The sequence below is a fragment of the Polypterus senegalus genome, chromosome 7 (assembly GCF_016835505.1).
Source record: "Polypterus senegalus isolate Bchr_013 chromosome 7, ASM1683550v1, whole genome shotgun sequence".
Lineage (NCBI taxonomy): Eukaryota > Metazoa > Chordata > Cladistia > Polypteriformes > Polypteridae > Polypterus > Polypterus senegalus.
In genome coordinates, this window is record NC_053160.1 from 19,896,197 (window position 1) to 19,922,560 (window position 26,364).

The window sequence follows — 26,364 nt, forward strand, 5'->3', positions numbered from 1 at the left end:
TACTACTAAAAGTAGGCCCAAATTTGTATCACTCTGAGATTTTTAAGCCAGTTAGGACCATTTTCTTATGCCGAGACAGTTGATAAATATGGGCACTAAATCCTGCCTGAATCCTATTGATCTTTTTGTTTTAAAAATGTTCGAAGAAGATTGAACTGCCCTATTTTCATTGTTTTACTATTGAGATGCTACCCTTACCATATGAAGATTTATGGAAATGGTCTTTGTAACAAAAAAGATCCTTGAGTTACATCCTCATAGAGCGCATAGACTTGTTATGCCTGTGTTAGGTTAACTGGCTAATTCTGCTTTTTGTGTATGCGATAGACTGGCACCCCATCCAGGACTGTCTCCTTACACCCATTATCTGTGTTGTTGTGGCCCTCTGCAACTTTGGACTGCATTGAATGAATTTGAAAATAGAAATAAGGTGCATGTCCATTTTGTTCACAGGTGGCCCCACTGAAGAAAGGCTTTTGCCAGGTGATGAGATCGTAAAAATAAATGAGGCTTTTGTGGACGCTGTGTCTGTTGAAGAGGCAGTGGATATCATCAGGTAATGGATGTTTATAATATGTACAGCAACCTCTATGGGTGCACTTGAGCCATCCCTGAACCCAGAATAACTCCAAAGACATCAGAGTGGATTAAAGCAAAAGGTGTTTAGTAAATAAATTCAGATGTTATCATTTATTATTAAACACATTCAAAGAGGTGAGGTTAAGGGAGAATTAAAAGGAACATCTAAAATGGAGAAACAATACACTAAACGGGCATCTAGCCCTTACTAACAGGCATAGAGTGTCTGACTTTTTAGATCAAGTGCTGCTAAAAAAGATGTGCAGCATTTCTAGGTTTATAGGAGTTATTTTCAGTTTTTAGATGTGTACAGGCCAGAAGTTTGGAGACACCTCCTTATTCAATGTGTTTTCTTTATTTTCATGACCATTTACATTGGTAGATTCTCACTGAAGGCATCAGAACTATGAATGAACACATAATGTGGACTTATGTACTTAACAAAAAAAGGTGAAATAACTGAAAACATGTTTGATATTCTAGTTTCTTCAAAATAGCCCCCCTTTGCTCTGATTACTGCTTTGCACCCTCTTGGCATTCTCTAAATGAGCTTCAGCAGGTAGTCACCTGAAATGGTTTTCACTTCACAGGTGTGCCTTATCAGGGTTATTTAGTGGAATTTCTTGCTTTATCAATGGGGTTGGGACCAGCAGTTGTGTTGTGCAGAAGTCAGGTTAGCTGGACGATCATTTATTTTTCAACAGGACAATGACCCCAAACACACCTCCAGGCTGTCTGTGTAAGGGCTATTTGACCAAGAAGGAGAGCGATGGAGTGCTGGAAATGGTCATGAAAATAAAGAAACCACATTGAATGAGGAGGTGTGTCCAAACTTTTGGCCTGTACTGTATACTCTAATTTACTTTAGTTATTGTTTTGTGTTTTAAGTTGAAATGGAAAAGCTAATTTTTCTTACAGTCTTGATTTTTGTTATTTAAAAGACGTGTTTTATATATCATGTGACAGCATCAGGCATGCCTGTGACATTAATTTTGTTCTTTATTGTTGTGGTTCAGCCAGGGTTATTGCCTTGGCATAAGTTTATTTGTTTATTTAATATATATATGTATATTTTAAGTTTTCATCTTCAATTATCAGTTTTGTTTTGCCCTTATGAAAATGATTTTTTTGTTGATATTGAATTGATTATTAATTTGGTAAGTATTGTTTTTTTATGTTCTTTGAATTTGAACATGGTGGCACAGTGCTTAGCACTGCTGCCTCGCAGTAAGGAGACCTGGGTTCACTTCCCGGGTCCTCCCTGTGTGGAGTTTGCATGTTCTCCCCGTGTCTGCGTGGGTTTCCTCCCACAGTCCAAAGACATGCAGGTTAGGTGGATTGGCGATTCTAAATTGTCCCTAGTATGTGCTGGGGGTGTGTGTGTGCCCTGCGGTGGACTGGCACCCTGCCCAGGGTTTGTTTCCTGCCTTGTTCCCTTGTGTTGGCTGGAATTGGCTTCAGCAGAACCCCGTGACCCTGTAATTAGGATATAGCGAGTTGGATAATGGATGGATGGATGAATTTGAACATATTCTTTGTGTTCTGTGGGTGACGTCACTGCTCACATTTTTAAATTCAGGTTGAGGTTACTGATTCCTCAGAATGCCGTCGTGTTTTGTGGAGTTCAGAACATTTTTTGTGAGTGTTGTTTGAATTTGTCTGGTTACTGCATTTTACTTCTGCCTTTTTGGTTTGTATTTCTGGAGTATGATCTGGTCCTATTTTCTTTGAGTTGCCTTTTTAGGTACACCCTTGTTGACATTGTTTTTTCTTTTGTTTATGACAATTTCATTTGTTTTTGTCATTTTAAGCCAGAGTTTTACAGTAATATCTCCCTTTATGAGAATTGTTGTGTATTTTGAACATGTAAAGCATTTTTATAACTGTTAAAGATTACATTCATTTTAGGCCTATGCAATCCTCATAGATGTTGAGTTTGGGGCCATGCTGCCTAGGGTGATGCCTGTTTCAAGTCAAATCAGTTCACCCAGTCCTGTATTGTTTTTTTGGCCATTTTGAGCCCTGTTTTGTGCTTACTTTGTGTCACTATATCACATTTATCTCTTGTTAATGTTTTGTTTGTACTTTCTAGTTAATAACTCAGATGGATTCCTGAAGGCTTGAAATGGGATGGTACCCACCAGTACAGAGTTCTGCCACTTCTCAATTTCTCGCTGTTGCATACGGACACTGTCTGAGGTATACCAGCAGTGTTTTCAAGGGTACCAGCTCATATCTCAGGAAAAGCTGCTCCTAAGCTAGTTCTTCATTCGAATGTCAATGTGTCATGGGCAGTGTGCCAGTTTGGGCATAGGATTATTGGCACTTAAGCAAATCCACTTCAGGCAAGGGATGGATGTATGCTAAGTCACCTGGATCAAGTCATCTGATAAATAAAGAATATCACACAAACAAATTCTTGAATCCACATAGTCTATCCCAGAGGCTTGGTTCACAAAGCAGGAACTGACTCTAAAGAGGATGCCAGTCTACTACAGGGCACACTTATATCTACACAGGGCCAATTTAGAGCTGTCAGGTGTGCATTTTTTCCATTTTTTGAGAAGTAGGAGGTAGGGCTGCAACTAATGATTATTTTGGTCGTCGACTAATCGTTCGATTTATTAGTCACGATTATTTCATGCCTGACTATTTTGATGCCTGCGACCTGTGGTTGCACATCCTGTTCTGGGCTCCAGTCCAGTCATCTGCTTACGTCTGTCCATCTGTGAATGTCACCCTGATATCTCTGCATTAACACGATTAAAATTAATAATAATCAAATTAAAATAACAACCAGTGAAACATGAATTTGAAAATAATCAGATGTGTTATATTAGTGTGACCATCACAATAAAAAAGAAATACATTAAACATCCATCCATCCATCCATTATCCAACTTGCTCTATCCTAACTACAGGGTCACGGGGGTCTACTGGAGCCAATCCCAGCCAACGCAGGGCGCAAGGCAGGAAACAAACCCCAGGTAGGGCGCCAGCCCACTGCAGGGCACACACACACACACACACTCGGGACAATTTAGGATTGCCAATGCACCTAACCTGCATGTCTTTGGACTGTGGGAGAAAACTGGAGTACCCAGAGGAAACCCATGCAGTCATGGGTAAAACATGCAAACTCCACGCAGGATACATTAAACAATACAAACTAAAGTGCACGTAGTCTTTAAACAAAAAAAGTGCATTTAACTTATCCAAAAATAGCCACTGGTGTGTCTTAAAGTCCAAAAGTTTAAATAAAGCTTCAATACAAATAAAATAAAACAATAATGTACAGTTTATAAAAGATTCAGTTCATATATTCCTGATTGCAGTGCAGGAACGTGAGCATTTCAACATGCTCTGGTGTGAGGCTGCATCTGTTCTTTGAGACAATGTTCCCAGCTGCTGAGAAGAGACGCTCAGAGGTAGCAGGAATACACAAGAAAGATTTTGCAGACAGAGAAAGATGTTTTAATCATCACACTCTGGAGGAAAAGTGTTGTAGTTTTATCACATCATGTACTATATTATGCCAAAATAAAAAAATAACAGATTAAAATATGTAACAAGCTAATTACTAATATATTCCAAAACACAAGTTACCTAATGTTAGTTAGAGATGGTTTACTATTCATATGAACTCAAATATTATACGAAAAAAGAAGAAAAAAAACTAGGACGGCTCAGCTACTCCTATTCACTCGTTTACTGTAGCTTCAAACACGTTAGCAAACATAACTGAAGTTATATTCACTTCACCCTTAAACTGCCGCAACTGGCTAGAGTCGGTTTCCAGTGCAGTTTGCCAGCATGCCGAAGCGGAGTATATGCGGCGATGTATATTCATTGAATGCTGCAACCGGCTGTAGTCGTGTCGCAGTGCAATTTGCCAGCACGCCGGAGCTGATCAGTCAGTGCCGTACATTCGCTCAGCAGCCAGCTCACGACCACTGCTGGCCCTGGCAGAACTGAAGCCTCACTGTCTCCGGGATTCAGCCGCTGCACTTGACAAGCCTACAATCATCAGCGTTTACCTCTGTGTGTTTGCGTGCAGCCAGTTCAAGCGCAGTTGGTTCGGTGATTTGCTGAATTTCATCAATGGCTTCAGTTGCACCTTGAACATACACTCACCTAAAGTATTATTAGGAACACCTGTTCAATTTCTCATTAATGCAATTATCTAACCAACCAATCACATGGCAGTTGCTTCAATGCATTTAGGGGTGTGGTCCTGGTCAAGACAATCTCCTGAACTCCAAACTGAATGTCAGAATGGGAAAGAAAGATGATTTAAGCAATTTTGAGCGTGGCATGGTTGTATGTGCCAGACGGGCCGGTCTGAGTATTTCACAATCTGCTCAGTTACTGGGATTTTCACGCACAACCATTTCTAGGGTTTACAAAGAATGGTGTGAAAAGGCAAAAACATCCAGTATGCGGCAGTCCTGTGGGCGAAAATGCCTTGTTGATGCTAGAGGTCAGAGGAGAATGGGCCGACTGATTCAAGCTGATAGAAGAGCAACTTTGACTGAAATAACCACTCATTACAACCGAGGTATGCAGCAAAGCATTTGTGAAGCCACAACACGCACAACCTTGAGGCGGATGGGCTACAACAGCAGAAGAACCCACCGGGTACCACTCATCTCCACTACAAATAGGAAAAAGAGGCTACAATTTACACAAGCTCACCAAAATTGGACAGTTGAAGACTGGAAAAATGTCGCCTGGTCTGATGAGTCTCGATTTCTGTTGAGACATTCAAATGGCAGAGTCAGAATTTGGCGTAAACAGAATGAGAACATGGATCCATCATGCCTTGTTACCACTGAGCAGACTGGTGGTGGTGATGTAATGGTGTGGGGGATGTTTTCTTGGCACACTTTAGGCCCCTTAGTGCCAATTGGGCATCGTTTAAATGCCACGGGCTACCTGAGCATTGTTTCTGACCATGTCCATCCCTTCATGACCACCATGTACCCATCCTCTGATGGCTACTTCCAGCAGGATAATGCACCATGTCACAAAGCTTGAATCATTTCAAATTGGTTTCTTGAACATGACAATGAGTTCACTGAACTAAAATGGCCCCCACAGTCACCAGATCTCAACCCAATAGAGCATCTTTGGGATGTGGTGGAACGGAGCCGTGCCCTGGATGTGCATCCCACAAATCTCCATCAACTGCAAGATGCTATCCTATCAATATGGGCCAACATTTCTAAAGAATACTTTCAGCACCTTGTTGAATCAATGCCACGTAGAATTAAGGCAGTTCTGAAGGCGAAAGGGGGTCAAACACCATATTAGTATGGTGTTCCTAATAATCCTTTAGGTGAGTGTAGAATAATAGATTGCTGAAGTAGTTTTTTTTATAGTATTTACAGTTCATTTGCAGTGTGTAAAATGATCAGTGTTGCAGTAATTGTGATGCTCTTTGCATGAAAAAAAAATACGTGTTCCATGAAAATTTCACATTTTCTTTGTGAATTGTGACATTTAATTAAAAAGTGCAGCTAAAAAGTATTTGGCGTCCAGGGGTGCATTAACCCCCAAGTATGTGGCGGTTTAAGGGTTAACTATCATTGTCGAAACCTCGATATACACATTATAGTACAAACATCAACGTTAACACGTGGCACTAACTTTACTCTCTAAAACTCACCCCTCAAGAGACGGCGGCATCACAGCTCCAGGATGCTTGTGTTTCAGATGCTCATGCATTGCGGTGGTGCTGCCGTGAAAAGAAAGCTCTGCTTTGCATAATCTGCATTCAACTTTTTTTTCTTTTTCGGTGAAGTGCTCCCACACTTTAGAAAGCTTCTGTCTCAGTTTTTTCCATCTCCTTCCTCCTCCTCTATCCGACTCGCCTTTGCAACCATGTTTATTTTCCTCTACATTCTTCTCAGACGTTCTTCTTCGTTGGTAGAACTGTGTGCAGTCTTGACAAACAATAACAATATTCGTGTAATGCATTGCAGTTACAAAAACCAGTATGGTTCGTTGTGACTGGAAATTCTATTGAAGGTTCTGTTTATGACACGTCGACAATAAAAAATCTGCGTCAACGATTTTTTTGTAGTCGATGTCGTCGATTACGTCGACTAATCGTTGCATCCCTAGTAGGAGGAAAACAGAAATACCCTGAAAAGTGGACATAGAGGTGGGGAGTATATCTACACTCCTAAAACACAGTGCCTGGGCTATGACTTGAATCCAGGACTCTGGAAAAACAAGAGAGCAGTGCTAACCAGATCATTGTACTGTCCTTTCCAGCAGATTCAGGACCACCAGATGGCACTGTGTCCTGATGGCTCCTAAGGGTTATAACAAAGACAGTCTTTAAGTGTCCCTGAGGTGGGATTTAACAGTCTGAGTCTGTTATTTGATAGGGAGTTTAGGTAAAGCTCAGCAGGAGGACAGAATTTTGTATACGAAAAATATGACGTCTGAGAAAGATTCAGAACCCACTTGATGTTATGGTTAAGTTATTCTAGTAGCAAATGCAAATCTGTCTTGTTTTGTGTTTTTCCTTCAGAGAATCCAAAGACTTGGTTGCAGTTACGGTCCTAAGACACACTTCTGTAAGTACACTTTATTTGGTAGTCTCCCCGTAGGTGTTAGCATACCAAGGCACGTTAAACTTGTATCATTGATGCATTCTTTTCTATTAATATTTCTTTCATATTCATGCAGTCAAATTGCTACTAAATATCTGAATGCCTTCACCCTGTCATTTTTCTTATAAATGGTAAGCAGAATAACATAATGACCAAGCAGAAAACACTTAGACTTAGGTTCAATCCATGCCTGATGTCATCTCTGTGGATTAAGAATGTTTTCACAACCCATAGACATACTGTCATTTTGATTTCCATTTTAAATTGTTCCGGTATGAATGTGTATTCTATGTTGGATCTGCTTCCTGCAGGTATTTAGTTCTCTGTCCGCTCTAACTGCGCTAAACCGGGTAGCTCCATGTTAGCATCTGGGATGCTAGTTGTTAGCCATGTTTCACAAAAACACAACAAACTCCATTCTCTGTAGGTCCTGACATTTTTCACCAGCGCAGCCAGTTGGCCGATCTTATTTGGTAGTGAGTTAACATTTCCCAGGATCACAGAAGGCACCGAAGGCTTGTATCGCCACTTCCTCACTAGCCGCTTAGCCTTTAGCTTAGCGCCGGCACTGCTGCCACGATACGACCTTCTTACCTTGTCAGGTAAATAGGGAACCACACCGGCACAGGCCTTTGTTCTCAGCGCTAGAAGTTGACTACCTGAATAGACAAGTCTTGGCGTGTAAAAATCCATGTCCAAGTAATAAAAAGTGTCCAGGAAACAAGTCCACATAAAAGAAAGTGGTAGGAGTGATCAGAGAGATAGAGAAAAAGGTAGAAAGATAAAGTCGTACATGGAGCTGCTGGAAAGGCTGTCACTCATGGTGGCGCCTAACTTAGTTACAGTTCTTTTGCTTTTCCAATTGGAGCACAGGCAGATGAAGTGACTTGCTTGTGGTTACGTGGTGTCAGCAGTGGGATTATCATCCACAACTTTAGGTGCTGAAGGCCAAATTCACAGCCCATATGCCATGCTGCCTGCCATTTCTTCTAGAATACGTTTGCTCTAATTAGAGCACAGCAGTATAAATTAGAACAATTAATACTGTTACTCAGAAGCAAGGACTGCAGTTTTGTAATCATAGTAAAGCGTTTTATTACCACAAATAAATGTCCATACACTTCACCACATATTACTGAGCACACAATGCAAATACTTTAACTTTAATACCTCCTACCACCCAGCTTAGCTCAACGCTCTGGTGTCTCTTTCAATCTTTTATAGTCCTTGTCCCTGAAGTGTTTTGCCCTCTCTGTCCACGTGACTAGGAACACTTCCAGGTCAGATAGAAAATCCCTTTTCTTTACCACGGAAGCACGTCATTCCCCTTGTCCATGTGTACTTCCGGGGCGTAGGGAAAATAGTCACTGTTCCTCCCTGCAGCACCTTCTAGTGGCCCCCATGATATCCACCAGGGCTGTAAAGGAAAACTCCAACGTCCATAATTCCCTGCTGGCATCCTGGTTCCACCTGGCAGCGTGGGGGTATTGGCCGGGATGAACGGCCGGCCATCTATCACAACTTGCACTGAGTAGCTGTCCATTCTCCTATTTTTAAACCCATTTATTCAGTTTTTCCCTTAATTTGTAATTATTATGTCTGTGCCTTGGATAAATGTTCAATCCATTCACATTTTGAACCTCCTTTCTCAATGCAGGGCTACAAAAAGCCAATACCTAACCAGCATTCCTACTTTATTTTTATTCTCTCTTATCCACAACACATTATTAACTTGTCTGTGAACGTTGTGCTTTGATACACTCAAACTGTAAAACCTGCTTTCTGTTGCAGACTATTAATATAAATATTTCTATGTTTGTCTATTGTCCTAAAGGGGCCGAAATCATCCTTTATCACTGAAGAGAAAAGAGCCCGGCTGAAGAGCAATCCTGTGAAAGTGCGCTTTGCTGAGGAAGTCAAAGTCAACGGTCACTCTCAGGTCTGTTTAATCACCTAAAATATAATTTAATAAAATACATTTAAACTAAAATGTCATTTTTATATATTTTTTTGTCCTTTATGAAACAGAGTGTCTAAATGGTTATGTAAACTCTGAACTATTGCAAAGCCAGCTGAACCATATTATATCTAACAGCAGACAAATATTTTTTAGGCCTTTACTCTTTTGTTGAAGCTGAATACTTAATAAAACAAGATAGAAAATGTACTCATGGTGTAACATTCAGGGGCCTCATGTACAAATGGTGCGTACGAACAAAATAGTTGCGTACGCCTGTTTCCGCACTCAGATCGCGAGGTATAAAACCTAAACTTGGTGTAAAGCCACACACATTTTCACTGTAGCTCAAGCCCTGGCATACGCAAGTTCTCTGCTCGGTATTGCAAACTGGCTGCACCCAGCGTCAAAGCAGTGCTTTTGTTCCAGTGTGGTTTCCCTTTCTTTTTTAGATGCACATCCCTGACATGGCTTTATCATATACACTGAAATTAACTGCATATTATTTATTAATTTATTGCTTCTGATTTTAATTAACCTGTAACAATATAATGGTGCACAGAATAGCCACACCATTCCAAATACCATAACTGCTTTAGCGTTGTAACTCTTGCTGCACCTTCTTCTTCTTCTTCTTTCAGCTGCTCTTGATAGGGGTTGCCACAGTGGATCATCTTTTTCAATATTACTCTCACTGCACCACTCAGAGTATTTATTTCACTGTATCTGAGTGTGGAATCACAGCTCTACAGCAGCTGACTGGAAAGAGAATTACCGGTATACAGCATCAAGCATACGCTGCCTCAGCTATGCTGTCTATTTGAACTGCTCTCATACGGCAAACACTTCAGAGTCTTTCCTGTACGGACCTCGTGGTTCAGAAAGAGTTTCATCCCAAAAACTATAAATGCAATCAATCAGTCCATCAAGTGCTCCTTGTAGAACTGTTTGTACTTATTAGTACAATCACCTCACTGTAAACTTGCACTACAGTTATAATATTGCATAACCTGAGCCACTTTATAAAGCGCATATTTACATATGATGAAGATATCATTTTTAAGATGAAATGCAGCAAAATATGTTTATTATATTATACAGATAAAACTTTAACTTCATTTAAATAATCTAAATTGTTAATAATTAAACATGTTAGGACAAGGTGCTGCAGCACTAGCAAGGAACTGGTGCTCCGTTCAAGGATTGTTCCTGCCTCATACTGTATTCTTGCTGGGGCTGGCGCGACACTGGATGGATAGAATAATTAAACATGCACTGCAAAGATATTTCAATGTTCCTTAAAAGTTTTGAAGAATCGGCGTTCTAAGCTTACAGATGGCTTAACGTCTGTTACAGAGCTGATTGTGTGGCGATTTGGTATTTGGAGAAATAAAAGTAAGGACAGGAATTGGGGGTTAGTACGTTTGAAAGAGACAGTACTGCTGCAATAAATTATTTAATCAAAGGTCGTGCATGACGCAGCAGCATCTTGTGTGAGACATGAACAATCACTGTGCCACCGTGTTCTCATGTTTAATAACGTGCTTTAACTCTTATCATCATGAAAATGATATCAAGTATACATCTCAGTATTTTAATTATTCAGAGAGCTGTAATATCACAAATATAATGGATTCTGTGTTCTGTCAGAGAAATAGAAAGCCGGTTTAAGAAGCATGTAGTGATTCACACACATATTCTAAATAGAACACATACGATACAAAGCATTTAACGTGCTACTTTGGTTACGATGGAATTTGAGAAACTAGTAAATTAAACGATTTAAAGATGAAGTTTATGATGTTCTACTTTAATGACAAAATAAACAATGTGATTAAAGTGGAAATTTCGAGATTAACAGTGACATTTCAAGCTTTTTTCCCACTGTGTCCCTATTTTTTTTTCTTTTTCTGTACCCTAATAAGCTTTCATATGACACTCAGACGGAGGGCTATGACTCGCCTTTTCACCGTGACTTTGATATCTGACAACTTCTTTTTTATTTCAGGAACTGTGTGACTTTGTGAACTTGAGCTTTCGATTTTCTCCGACACGCTATGTCACTCGATCAACTTCCTTTTGTTGTTTATACCACTGTTTAAACCAACAAATAATATGTTTTTCTTTGCCTCCACTTGGTATTCGCTGAAATTCTTCTATTTTCTCCCTGTGCTTTTGTCATTGCCTTTTCACAGAACACTGAGCGTTAGGGCTATTTATATTGATTTGCATATTCAAAGAGGTGTAATTCTGGGAGGAGATTAGGTGGGACAGCAGACGCATGCATGTGCATTACTTTTCACGCTGACCGGGATTTATGGAGCGGAAGAACGTGGAAGTTGGCGAATGCACAGATTTATGCATCCTTATTTTTTTGTACGTATGAACATTTCTGCTTTTGTGCTTACGTCATGTTATAGTGCAAATTCTATGCACAGTGTTATGCATGAGGCCCCAGGTGATTTGAATTTTTTTAGTTATACATTTTTGTTTATTAAATATTTCTGTAACATTTTGTCATTTATAAATGTAACAGTGATAGTAGAATGCAATTACATGTTTAGTAGACTACATTGCAAACAGCACATGCTTTTTAACAGTACTTTATAATATCATGAAATTCAAAACACAGTCCAGTTAGGCTTGTGGTGGCTCAGTGACTTTTATAGACTGTAGAATCCAAGTTTTGTAAAAATAGCACCGATTGATGTGCAACTGTTGGTTGTGAAGGGTTTATGACTAATTGTTATTTCTTAAATGTAACATTTTTTAAACAAATACATGATGAAGAGGCTCTGTTAAAGTCTCAGAGTAAGACTGTTGACTGCTTCAGACCATGATTGAGAGCAGAAGTGGAACGCTGCAGATGAATTATCGTCTCTGACAAATACTGAATTGTTATAACGTGTAAATAATGCCACTATTAGTGTAATGCAAATACCAAACCCATATATTTCAGAATATGCTCACAGAGTGACATTTACTGTATATAATTCCTTTCCTTTTAGTTTCCTTTACAGATAAGTGACTTTTAACTTTTAAGTGACTTTTATGGTTAACACCTCAAGCAGCAGGAGAACTGAGGTGGTGTGCGAATGCCTGTCCCAGTATTTGAAAAACTTTTATCAGTGTTCTGCTTTGCTGTCAGCAGTGACTGTCAGACAAGTAAATGGAAAAATCCACAAAATGTACAAGTTGAAGTGACCTTTCCCTTGGTTATTTGAAACTGTATATTAATCCATAATTGAACTTGCACAGAATGTTTCTATGTTTTGCTGATGCTTTTTAATGACAGATATTTGAAATTTCTGAACTTTATACAAAAACTGTATTTAAGCTGTCACAATGAAACTAAACATTCATTGAAATTTCCTTGAAGAATAAGTTTTGTGAAATGTCAACAAAATAGGTCTATTCAGCTCTGAGACAGAGAGCAACCACAGTAGGTGCTCTTCACATTATGTGCAAATGCACCTAAAACAATGAAGTTAACTTTTAATTGTGGTATTATTATAGCACAGGAAATCCAACACACTCTACCAGCAACACTCATAAATCATTGTTTGCAGATTTATTGTGCCGGCTTTTCTCGTCTTGTAGTTAAATATCAAATTCAGTGAAGGCTATTTTTGTGTTGATGTCAATATGTAGTTTATTGCCACTGAATAGGTCATTCCCAGTGGTTGCCATGAAGTAAAGTGGCAACTGTGACCAAGGAGAATAATTTGCATAAACAAATAGAATAGCATTGGTTTATTTTTCTGGATGTTAGAGGTTGGAGAGGTTAGGGAAAGAAAAATCATACTTCAGACAGTGTGTTCATATGGAACCTGATATTCTTATCTAAACAAAATATGTCCAAGTGACTGCAAGACCAGAACTTTAAAGAAACCTACAATGATATTTTTATGTGTTACTTACCCCCTATAATTTGTAGTGATGGCTAAGAGAAAAAACATATCAATTTAATATATTTTTAGGAAAACAAAACAAAGTTTCTAATAGAACGGGAGCCTACGGTGACCAGCTTCAGACAACAGCAAACATATAATAAATGTTGATGAAAAAAATGTCTTTGTGTCATATGTTATATGTCATATGCTAGCCAAGTATGCTCACAACATGCAAAACACACATACTGTATTTTCTACTAAAATTTTGTTAAATAAGTAACTCTAAAAAATGAAAGTAGTCAATAAACTCGAAGCCAATTCACATGGAGCCATGCTATGAATTGAAAATAGGACTCTTGACCAATGAATGAGGGGGTTAGAGGTGGGTCTTGTAAGATACATCTCTTAGATTATATGTATTAACAAAATTAGTTTAAAAATGAGATTTTTTTGTGTATTAGTTTGTGATATATTGCATGTTCAGTGTTTCACAAACCACATTGAATTAGAACCTTTCAACTCAGTGCTCTGTGCATTTAACAAAAAAATTAACAAATTGAAAGTTTGTAATTTTGCTTTTTGTATTGAAGTGCTATACCTAACTAACTAACTAACTAATGTTTATTATAACAGTATTATAAGTCAGCATTTGCTATTTAAGTAACTATAAAGCATAACCTTTTATTTGAAGCCTGTTTACAGTTTTGGACTTCTTTTTGCTCTTTATTTTAGGGCAGTTCCTTTCTTTTCCTACCCAATGTTCTCAAGATCTACTTGGAAAATGGTCAAACCAAAGCATTTCGATTTGAGAGTTCGACTACGGTTAAGGTGTGTCTCCTTTTCAAACCTTCTCTTTGACTAGAATTGTAGGATTGATGAACGTCAGTCTCTAAGAAACAGACATTATATGATACAGAGTGGTGTCTCTGCGCTGGCATCTGGAAGGCTGCCGCTTCAAATCTTGTAACTGCCAGAAGGGATTCTGTTCTGTTGGGCCCTTGAGCAGGGCCCTTAACCAGAAAATTGCTTGAGGGACGCTGTACAATGGCCGACCGTGCAGTCTGACCGCCAAAGGTAATGTGAAAAGACAATCACCCCTTGGGGATTAAGAAAGTAAATCAAAAAATATATATATCAGCGTTTCTCAACCTTTAAGTATTTGCGATCCGAGTTTTCATAACAGTTTTAATTGCGCTCCCCTAACGTTTTTTTGAAACCCTAATAAAATTTATTCCTATGTTTTTTGCAGCCGATCCACCGCTACAAGTTTTGTTATACCTACTTTTATCGACATTTATCTAACTATGTTTATTTTTCTAGTATCAGAATGTAGTTTAAGTTATTTTGTTTTGGTTTCAATACATGTATTTTTCATATTCTCGATTCTTGTTTTCTTTTTTCACATCTTCACGCCCCACAGGTTGAGAACCACCAATATATATATATATATATATATATATATATATATATATATATATATATGTATAGAAAAGACTGCCCTCATCCTCAAGCAATCCACCTTATCAATCCAAATTTATATCAATATTTCGTGCATATCAGTGCATCTTTGGATCTCTAAGGGGATACCACATCCCTCCATTATTCAGCACACAGAAGTCGCGGGTGCAATTCTTCTTTGTTTTTCCAGTACATGCACTGGGTAATGTTTTTATTACTAGACGACCTCTGTAATATTTTTCTGATTCAGGTACCACTGCGAGTGACAGCCTTTCCAGCAGCTCCATGTACGACTTTATTTGTCTACCTTTTATCTCTATTTTACTGATCACTCCTATCACTTTCTTTTATGTGGACTCATTCCCTGGACACTTTTTACTACTTTTTACTACTATGTGAATTTCCCCTTGAGATTAATAAAGTATCTATCTATCTATCTATCTATCTATCTATCTATCTATCTATCTATCTATCTATCTATCTTATAGTGCCTTTTCTATCTATCTATCTATCTATCTATCTATCTATCTATCTATCTATCTATCTATCTATCTATCTATCTATCTATCTATCTATCTATCTATCTATCTATCTATTTAATTTTAGTCCTGTCCAATTTGCTCAAATGATGGTTTAACTAACATGGCTATTCATATGGGACTAATTTAACCTGGCCTTATTTTTATGGACTTTTTATCAAAGGTAAAAGGCTTCATAATCTTTACTAAAGTATGAATGCACAGTCCGATAAAAAGTAACTGACATGAGTGATTTGTATGGGACTGAAATGACCAAGGTCCTCCGATAATAATTACCTTACTGCACCTCCTGGTGTAAAACTAATCCTGTCCAAATAGAGCTTAGGACACATTTTATGAAATAAATGGTGTATTTTGAAATATGCTATAAATTCTAGGTATGATATACTATACAACATGTTTAAGAATACATAGATATTGTTATGATGTCTGATTTTTTTAATTTATTATACAAACTCTAGTGGCATTTCTTACTTGTTGTATATTATTTATAATGCTGTCACATGCTCAGAGTCCACATCTGAGGTTTAAGTGTTTCATGCACCATCACAACATTTAAAAGTTGTTTATATATCTTGGGCGTCGCCATTTTGTGGTTCCTGTTGCTATGATGAATTCTCCAGTTGCCGAGGGCATGTTCACAGAGGTCGTACACCCTGACCTTTGCTAGGCCAAGCATTTTAAGGTTGGCTTGAGCGGCCATGTTTTATTTGTGTCTGAAGATGCATTCTTGAACTGCTGTTATAAAGATTTTCGTTTTGACAGATTCTTGCTCTTTTATTCAATGTGTTTCACTTTTGACGAAAATTTCTGTGATTCCAATTTTTTGAATTTTTCTTTGTTCTGTTTGACTTTGATTCCTAGGATTAGTTTTAATTCTGGCTAAAAGATTATTTTGACTTCCCGTTAGCAAAACTGGAACAAATCTTGTGTCACGTTCACCTTCTGGTCCTCTCTCGTTTAAAACACTCTCTCCAGTCCTTAAGATAGTAAAGATATTTTAATACATGTACTTTCCATTTTTGTACATTGAAGTATAAATTATAAATATAGCAACTTGCCATTGAAAATATGCAGTGTTTTTTTTTTTTAATTGATATCTATCTTAGACCGAATTGCAGTGAGACACGGCACAATTTATAAACACAGGATTAACCTCTGACAAGTAAGTAATATGGTTGAAATCTGCAATGTGCTGGCATCAGTACAATACTTGGTTAAATGGCAATTAAAAGTAGGTGATTTCAAATAAATCGTATCAAACAGATTTTGTTTCTCTTATTTAACCTCTTTAATGCCCTCTTAGGCACGGCCATCAGCAGTGTGTCTGTCTGCAGAGAGAGTGTCGACCTCGTTGAGAGGTTTACTTACCTCGGCGGTGACATTCATGTCTCTGGTGACTCCTCCTATGAAGTCAGTAGAGGGATTGGGAGATCATGGGGGTCATGAGGTCACTGTAAAGAGATGTGTGGCGCTCCCGATATCTGTGCAAAAGGATGAAGACCCAAGTCTTTAGAGTCCTGGTACTTCCTGTCTTGCTATGTGGTTGTGAGACATGGACGCTATCCAGTGACCTGATACTAGGACTGGACTCCTTTGGTACTGTGTCTTCGGAGGGTATTGCTAGTTTGACTTTGTGTTGAATGAGTGGTTCCTTATGGAGTCCCGGATGAGGCACATGACTTGCATTGTGAGGGAGCATCAGTTACAGCACTACGACCATGTGGCGCGATTCCCGGAATCCTCATTGTTTAGGGACTGAGTGGCTGGACCAGGCCAAGGTGATGCCCACATAACACATGGATGCGGCAGATAGAAGGTCATCTCCGGTGGGTGGGACGGGACTGCACGTCTGTCTAGGAGGTTGCTAACTGGGATCTCGATGTTTTTCATCTTGTGGTGGGTGCAGCAACATGCTGTATCAGTGCCTGCTCCCCAACCTGACCTGACGTGACAATTTTTAACATTCTTGCATTTTGTTTTAATGGCAGCTTGTTGCTTTGTATTGTGATATGCAACGTGAGAAGCTACAACATTCCACAAGTGGAATCTTTGTGAACAGGTGCTCCCATATTCCAGATTTATAGTTAAAAAGGTTAGGCAGACAGTAGATTTATTCATCTCCAGAAAGTAATATTGAGGAAGTTTACAGGACATTTTTTCAAATTGGGAACACCATACCTTTTTTGTTTTTTACCATTTTTTCGCGAAATGTCAGAAACGTCAAGCTTACAGTAAATTTTTCAACATGAATACATTGCAGCCCATACATGCTGACATATCTGCTTACTTGTAGTGTACTTACATCTTATACTTGGTTACTGGGAATTCCAAAAAACTTTACACCAAAATAAATCTTTAGTGACTGTGCTCCACTGAATTAAAGACTTCATTTCACATTAGTATATTTCAATCATTTGATCTGCTTACCGCAAAACTTATTGTGATAAAATATAAGCAAACGTCAAGCAGAAACATGCTTACAAAACAAGTCAATCAAAATTAAAAATGGATTCCTTCAGTCTTGTATTATATTGCATAACTTCCAAGATAACCACCAAAGCCTTGGATTGGAAGAAACAGAGTCCAGAGTCAAAGTGGGTGAAAGAACTAGCAAGATGTAAGCCTTAGAAATGTTCAAGAAACTACATTATCAGGTGTAGGTCTGAAAAGGCTCACACTGAAGAAGACCCAGAAGACTTACTTTTTAACAAGTAAACATAACAGGTGACCAAATATCTTGCTGTAAAAGAAGAGGTGAAGAAGTGAAAAAAGGGATAATAAACTATTGTGTCAGTTACACCAGCATACTTACCACTGGCTCTGATATCAATTGACGCCATTGTGCTGGCCTTTCAGGGCTATAAGGACCATCGACCAGAAGGGATGGATACAGAGGCAGGCTCACTGTTCTTCTTCTTTGTCTTCTTCTTCTTCTTCTTCTCCTGAATCATAGTGTCCTGACTGCGGAGAAAAAGAGCAAGCAAAGGGAGCTCCACTGAACCTTGAAGGGTACAGCAAGACAAAAAACTGCATAGACCTCACCTCATTAGTAGGAACAGCAGCATTCAGTTGGATTGCCATAGTTTTTCAGGTTCTTCACAATCTACATTATTGAAGGCTGCTAAATCATTAAAACACACTACAGAAGTATATAAGGGTTCCCCCACTTTGCAAAGCTAATCTATTTCTGAAAACCCTATGTAAGGTTAATTTCCATATCACAAACACGTAATTACTATTCATTTAAACAAAAAATGGTCCCTGGCTCCAAAAGTAAACCCAATTTTTGCTCATATAACACCAAAATAAAACTCGACAGAACTTATTTAATAATAACCTTACTCATCAAAGCAAACCATAACTAGAAAATTTTCCTTCATAAAATACTGTTTAATAAAGTTGCTTACCTATCTTTATCAAGTTTCACATTCAAAGAAATGGTCTTTCAGTCTTTCTTGGGCTTTTTCAACTGCTTCAGAATTTTTTAGGGAGCCATGATGCTCAAGATAATGTGACAAGACACATGAGTAATGTGTGAGACAAGCTGACTGAACCCTAGCAAACGATTGAGAATGGCTGAGATTGAAATTGTTCATCACTGACAATTAGCCTTCTCAGTTCTGTAGCGAGGTGTACTTGAGATTATTTTGACAATGATCAGGTGTGAATTTTAGTGATGTACCATCATGGGAAAATGTTACTGCTCAAAGGTTAAACTTTGATGGCTCATGAGACTTAAAAGAGATTCTCGTTCAGGTTTCATTTAAGAACTGACTTTGTCACAGATATTTCTCCTAAAATTTCTTAAGAGAAATAGCCTTACAGAAAAATGAGACATGAGATACAACTGAGGTAAAAGGAGTAAAATCTGAGAATTTGGTTTGGAAAACGCATTATATTTTGTGTGGGCTCTTTCTAGTCTTGTTTTAGTCTCTCTCATTATTATTGGACTGATGTGTTTACCCAAGGTGACTTACAACATCTGTCTATCTATCTATCTATCTATCTATCTATCTATCTATCTATCTATCTATCTATCTATCTATCTATCTATCTATCTATCTATCTATCTATCTATCTATCATATAGTGCCTTACATATCTATCTATCTATCTATCTATCTATCTATCTATCTATCTATCTATCTATATATAAAATCCTAAGCCTAAAAGTGCAACGATTTTGTGCAATGATTTTATATGACTTTTTATGCCTTTTTTTTTGTCACGCTTTAGATTGGGCTTATTTTAAAACCTACATATATATGTTTGGTATCATTCTTTTCAGAATTTAACAAACTTTAATGTGATGTTGTTAGAGTCTCAGATTCTTATTCTGTTTTTAAATTATAAACTAAAAATATCAGGAACTCACGTCACACAAGACAAGACTTTGTGCCAAGAAGTTTTTAACCACACCCAGGACCGGAAATAAAAGACAAGGGGGTTTCGGAGCAGCGACTGCGTCTCCTTGGGGTGCGTTCAGCCCCCCTCTTCACAATGCCAGTGGCAGAGGGGGTTGGCAAGCGAAGTGAGCAGGGGTTAACCCCCTAGTATATATATATATATGTCTGTCCACTTTTCACAGCAGAACTACTTAACGGATTAAGATCGGGTTTTTTTCTATAATTTATATGAACATTCCGGTTGATTATGCGACTTCTCTCATCATCCTAAGTATTATAGTTCGCTTGTGGTAACAAGTTATTTGCGCGAATCTGAGAGAGTCGCGGGGCCCTCCTCACTCACACACCAGCCTCCGTTCCAGTCGCTCTGCCTCTCGCCACGTGTTGGAGTGCACCTCGCCTCTGCTTAGCTAGCGATACCTGTTTTTTCAGCAGACATTATCATCTACAGATTGTTAAGGAGTAACGTTTGATATTTTTGAGAGAGAGATCAGAGCTATGTGTGTTTTAGAGGGAAGCTGTTGATTGGTAGAGATATCATGGCCACATGCTCTTCTCCCCATATGGGGGATGCTCACATACAGTGGTAACGTTTGACGTTGGAGCGTACCTATCTTCCGCTTGGCCAGAATTACTTTTTTTTTTTTAATTGATTTTTAAAGTTTGTCCTATTTCACTACTATATGAGTGGTGCCGCGGGGGACAGCTAGTTTGAGATGCGATTGGTTCCATTTCTTTTTCCAATTGCAGCACAGGCAGATGAAGAGACTTTCTTGTGGTCACACAGGTGTCAGTAGAGGATTTGATCCTACAGTCTCAAAGTTTGAAGTCCAAATTCTTAGCCACTATGCCACATCTTTTCTTCCAGAAGGAGTATGATCTAATCAGAGCAAAGCAATATACATTAGAGCAACTAATAGTATTATTCAGAAGCAAGGACTGCAGTCTTATAATCATAGAAAAGTGTTTTATTACCATAAACAACTGTCCATACATTTCCTCAGATATTACTGAGCTCACAATGCAGATACTTTTAAAATGCTAAAAAATGTCAAGAAACTACATGGAAAATCTGAATCCATTGTGGGACTTTGTTGAAACTCAGGAGGAGAAATTTACGAGGCTACCGAGGTTGTTTTGTCTCAAGGGAAAAATCTGAGAAGCAGGAGACAAAAGAACACGTCTCCATTTTATTTCTTTCTGATATCTCATTTTTGTGTAGGAGAAACCAAAAAGATATCGAGGTCTCTTTTTTAGTTTCTCATTCCTATGAGTTATTGAAAATAATCTCAGACTCAGTTTTTATATCTGTCAAAATTCAGCTGCATTGTGGTTCGTAAGATGAAAAAAGGTGTTAAATAATTTTCTTTGTATACCAGAATTATTAAAGAATTAGCCTACATAATTGTAAAAATTCAACTGCATTGTGGTTCAAAAGATGACAAAGGGTATTAAATTATCCATTGTATACCAGAGTGTTCATAAAGCGAGTGTCCGTTATTCACAATTTAACAATTGACACTATTTTTTGTTAGTTGCTGAGTATGTTTAAAATAGGCAATGCATTCTAAGGATTTTAAAATGTTTTCATTGTCAAATATGATAATCAAACTGCAAAGTCATCAAAAGTATCCTCCTTTAAATCATGTTTTACAGGATATCATCCTTACACTTCAAGAAAAACTGTCAATTCGCTGCATCGAGCACTTTGCCCTTGCACTTGAAGAACAGTACAATATAGCCAAGCTTCACCTCCTTCACGAAGACGAACGTATCCAACAGGTATGAGATATCAGAGAAAAATACTATTCAAAACGAAGGTGGGAAAAAGATGTATGGCTTGATTATACTCTTAATTACAAAACGAGCCATTCCATGGGGCTTTACCAAAGAGCGATGTCGCAGGCGTGAAATAAATAAAAAGCAGATCTGATACTGATGAGACACGCTTCTTATTGATGGAGGAAAACGTGCATTTTTTAATATTATTTAGCATCTATTGCTTCGGAGCTTATTAAACGCTTTGCAAAATTCTACTGTACTGTCAGAGAAATAGAAGTCATGTTGCCGCAAAGAACAATTTGTAAAGCAGCTTTGATTATTTAAATAGTTCAGTAATAATACTGAAATGTAATAGAGAGTGTCGAATGCACCACAGTTGTAATGCTGTGAGACAAATGAGGGTCGAGTGCCACAAACAGCCTCCTCCACCCTGAGCAGCACTCCTGGAGGATCATCGGCCTCCTCTCACTCCTGCCATCTCAAAGCACTCTGGTTACTCCAGCTCAAGCAGGGATCTCACCACGGAGTGGGTGTTTGCTTGCTTATTATTTGTCCTCAGCAAAAACTGGATATGACCTTTTTGGTTTGTCATAAAATGAACATTCGGAAAAGAGGGAACAGATTTCTGACAGGATAAAATGTTATTGAGCAGTAAACGTAAAAAATGTTTTTTTCTCCATACACTTAAATGTTTTACAATTTTTCAATAAATGTTGTAGTCAAAGTACTATAAACACCTAAACTTGTTGGTTTTTTGTGCAATTGTGTCTTATTTCTTTTGAAGTAAAAATCATGACATTGCCATGATGTATTCTAGAGGTATTGAGGTTTAAAGGTCCCGTGAAAATGACAACTTTTAGTGAGGTTTGTTCAGTTTTTATTTTTTCTCATATTTAACACCAGTAAACGGCACACTGCATGATAACGTGCAGTGAATACACTTGACGTGAGTATTCCTAGTTCTCATCCTCGTCTCTGTATGTTTATCACTCGTTTGCTCAGAAGTTGATGCTCTTGCTGTTTCCTGAGCAGCTCTTCTTCTCTCCACCCTAGCGGCCCGCTGCTTCTCTTCTTTCGTCGTCATCTTTTCACTTTAAAACTGATTAAGTCAGTGTTTGTGTTGCAATTACTTAGTAACTTTTCCTTCATTTTTCACTTAAGCTGGCCCTTAAGTGTTCAATCTGCCTCAAGAATGACATGAATAGGTAGGGGAAGTGATGACGAAGGTGGTAGGGATGAGAACGGTGCCTGTACGCATGCGCCACCCTACTGGCTGCTGCCGAGAGTTGATTCTACAATAAAATAAAATAAAAATAAAAAGAGGAATAACCATGGAGGTCAATCATCACCGCAAAAATGGATAATAGACGTCTCGTAGAATATGTGTACCAAATTTCAGGTCAACAGGCCAAACGGTTTGCGAGCTACAAGTGATTTAAAACCCTGGATAGACAAAAGGACAGCCACGGTAGCACATTATACTGTATGTTTGGTATCATTCTTTTCAGAATTATCAAACTTTAATGTGATGGTGTTAGATTTTCAGATTCTTATTCTGTTTTTAAATTATAAACAAAAATATCTAGAAAGTCGTGTTTTTTATATTTGATCAAGTAAACTTTCTTTCACAGGAACAAAGTATAAAAAAAAAATCTATTCATAACACCAATGTTTGTATTTAGATGATTTAGTTGGCTGAAGGTCAAGGCTTGCCCACCTAATATATATATATATATATATATATATATATATATATATATATATATATATCAATATATATGTATATATGTATATATATATATGTATATATATATATATATGTATATATATATATATATATGTATATGTATATATATGTATATGTATATATATATATGTTTATGTATATATATGTATGTATGTATGTATATATGTAAATATGTATATATATATATATATATATATATATATATATACTGTATATGTATATAAAATGGCAAAATGTTGGGCACCCATACCCAGCCGAAATGTTCTCTAGTGTCCACAAGAGGGCAACAAGAAGCACAAAAGAAGAGGGATGTAAGGACTAGAATGACTGCTGAACTAAGGCGGCAAGATGCAAAACGAAAGAGGGACATAAGGACTAGCATATCTATCTATCTATCTATCTATCTATCTATCTATCTATCTATCTATCTATCTATCTATCTATCTATCTATCTATCTTATAGTGCCTTTTCTATCTATCTTATAGTGCCTTTTCTATCTATCTATCTATCTATCTATCTATCTATCTATCTATCTATCTATCTATCTATTTAATTTTAGTCCTGTCCAATTTGCTCAAATGATGGTTTAACTAACATGGCTATTCATATGGGACTAATTTAACCTGGCCTTATTTTTATGGACTTTTTATCGAAGATCAAAGGCTTCATAATCTTTACTAAAATATGAATGCACAGTCCGTAAAAAGTAACTGACATGAGTGATTTGTATGGGACTGAAATGACCAAGGTCCTTCGATAATAATTACCTTACTGCACCTCCTGGTGTAAAACTAATCCTGTCCAAATAGAGCTTAGGACACATTTTATGAAATAAATGGTGTATTTTTGAAATATGCTATAAATTCTAGGTATGATATACTATACAACATGTTTAAGAATACATAGATATTGTTATGATGTCTGATTTTTTTAAAATTTATTATACAAACTCTAGTGGCATTTCTTGCTTGTTGTATATTATTTATAATGCTGTCACATGCTCAGAGTCCACATCTGAGGTTTAAGTGTTTCATGTACCATCACAATATCTATCTATCTATCTATCTATCTATCTATCTATCTATCTATCTATCTATCTATCTATCTATCTATCTATCTATCTATCTATCTATCCATCCAGTATAAATAACACTGGATAGTGCCACATTTTATCTTTATCAGTTCAATATGATTCATTAGCTATGTATTACTGTTGCATTTTCCAGGTGGTACGGAGGAAGGAATCCCACAACTACCGATGTCTGTTCAGGGTCTGTTTTATCCCAAAAGATCCATTTGACCTGTTTCAAGAAGACCCAGTTGCATTTGAATATCTCTACTTGCAAGTAAGGTTTCAAATGTTTTAAAATTGAATAAGTTATTTTAGTTATTATAGGCTAGTAAATGCAGAAATGTGAACCTTGTACTTGTGAGGTGAAACATCTCATTTCAGAATCGAGTGCCATTTTGTGTTCTTCTGGATCAGGTACTTAAAGTGCAAAAAAGAAGCTGCTTTTGCAGCAAAGTGAGGTGGGGTCCCCATTGTACACATAAAAGTTTTCCTTTTAGATAGATTTTATGCTTCAAGACCAATGTGAAACACTGCCTGGTTAGCATGGAAATGTTACAGCTACTCCGACTCCAAACAGCCAAATGATGTAGCGGTACGGAGTACCATCGAGTAGCGACCCACTTCAAGCCCAGCTCTGCATGCTCTCACCTGCTTCTGAACATATTATGGCGTCAGTTCCTATGCACATTATAAGCTCACTCATACTTTCTGAAATGAGATGTAATTGCATCAGTGGCTGGGTTTGAGCTATGATTTAATGGACCATGGCATATTATTTGTGACACAAAATAAATATAGATGTCAAAACTCTGGGTTTAATTTCAAGCTTGGTCACTGTGTGGTGTGTATTGTGCATGTTCTTCTTGTGACTGTGTCTGTTCAAGTTTCCTGCTATGTCCAAGCAACTTAATTGAAGACCCTACATTGCCCCAGTATGAGTGAGTGTGCCCTATGATGGACTGGCAAACCCCAGTTTTTGGCTGTTTCGATCCTAGTGTCCAGGATGGACTCCGGCTCTTTCTTACCCAATAAAAGAAAAAGCAGACTGTAAAAACAGAAGGTTTGGTGATGAAAGACTGGATCATTATAAGCTTAACATACATGGCCATTGCTTTATCTAGGAGAATGTGTTGTACGTCTCCAATATTGCACAATTTTATTTTTACCATAACTTAGTGCATTTCTTACTATATTATTCTGAATCCTCGTGAATTCTAAAACAAAGTCAAAAAAGAGCATTTTATCCTCCCTGACAGAGATTTCTTTGGTTCTTTACAATTAGTAAATTAACATATTCCTTTATAAAGCAGAGAATTTCTACAGTGTTGGTGTGCCAGCTGCCCTCCTTGACAGGAATGCCACAAGATCTCTCTTGTTTTCTTCTTCTTCTTCTCCTCCTCACTTGTCCTCTGCACTCAGATGTTTCCAAAAGACAGCCATGGTGAGTGCACAGCAGAGGTGATTCGGACACATCACTGTCATCCTTTTGACATTTCCAAATATTGAGCCTCCTCATCTGCATGATTGAGCTCATTGCTTTTCAGCCAACTATCTCTTTGGCATCTGAATCATCTGATGAATCAAATAGGTAGATGGGGACGTCTCCAGTCTCATTTTCATGCTATTACTGTAGGGAAAATAATACAGTATTATTATGAACAAGAACAATGGTATGAATTAAAAGAAAAACAGTAAACTGGTGTTAAAAAGCAAACGTGTTTTACCTGAGCAACAAACCTGCTATCACAAAATGGATATTGTCTGTGAATGAGTTTCTGCAGTGTCCATAGTATGCCCGTTTAGAAATCAAAGTGTTTATCATGAAATTATCAACCACAATTGCTAATACATATAATGACAATATAAACTTGTTTTTGACATTAAAACCATTTAAAATTAATTCACTAAAAGTTCTAGTGTGCTCTCCTCTAGATAATGGCTCCTGTTGAAAGCAATCAAATAAATTTCAGAATTACTTTAAGTTACTGCTGAATCTGTCGTTTGCTGGATTATTTACGTAATAAAACATCTATCTTGGAGCTAAGTGCAGTTTATTAGATGAAAAATGATTTGTCAAGGGGAAAAAAACTGGTGAATACATGAATCTAAACATGGTGTATAAAGGTGGAGAGAAAAACCATTTACAGTTGTAAAAATATAAACCGTTCTCCTTCTCTTGGATTGTTTTGGAAACATTATCTATCTATCTATCTATCTATCTATCTATCTATCTATCTATCTATCTATCTATCTATTATATAGTGCCTTTCAGGTCTATCTATCTACTGTGGAGAAAGAAAGGCGG

At 37.6% G+C, this 26,364-nt stretch overlaps 1 protein-coding gene across 1 annotated transcript in view; it reads left to right on the top strand.

Annotated features, from left to right (window-relative positions):
• LOC120532237 (FERM and PDZ domain-containing protein 1) overlaps positions 1-26,364 on the top strand; it is a 176,965-nt gene that overhangs the window by 104,705 nt on the left and 45,896 nt on the right. Inside the window, exons 4-9 of the mRNA XM_039758088.1 lie at positions 454-556; positions 7,121-7,166; positions 9,037-9,141; positions 13,785-13,880; positions 21,114-21,239; positions 24,214-24,333. Coding sequence (XP_039614022.1) covers positions 454-556; positions 7,121-7,166; positions 9,037-9,141; positions 13,785-13,880; positions 21,114-21,239; positions 24,214-24,333 — 596 coding nt within the window. The remainder of the gene's footprint in view (positions 1-453; positions 557-7,120; positions 7,167-9,036; positions 9,142-13,784; positions 13,881-21,113; positions 21,240-24,213; positions 24,334-26,364) is intronic.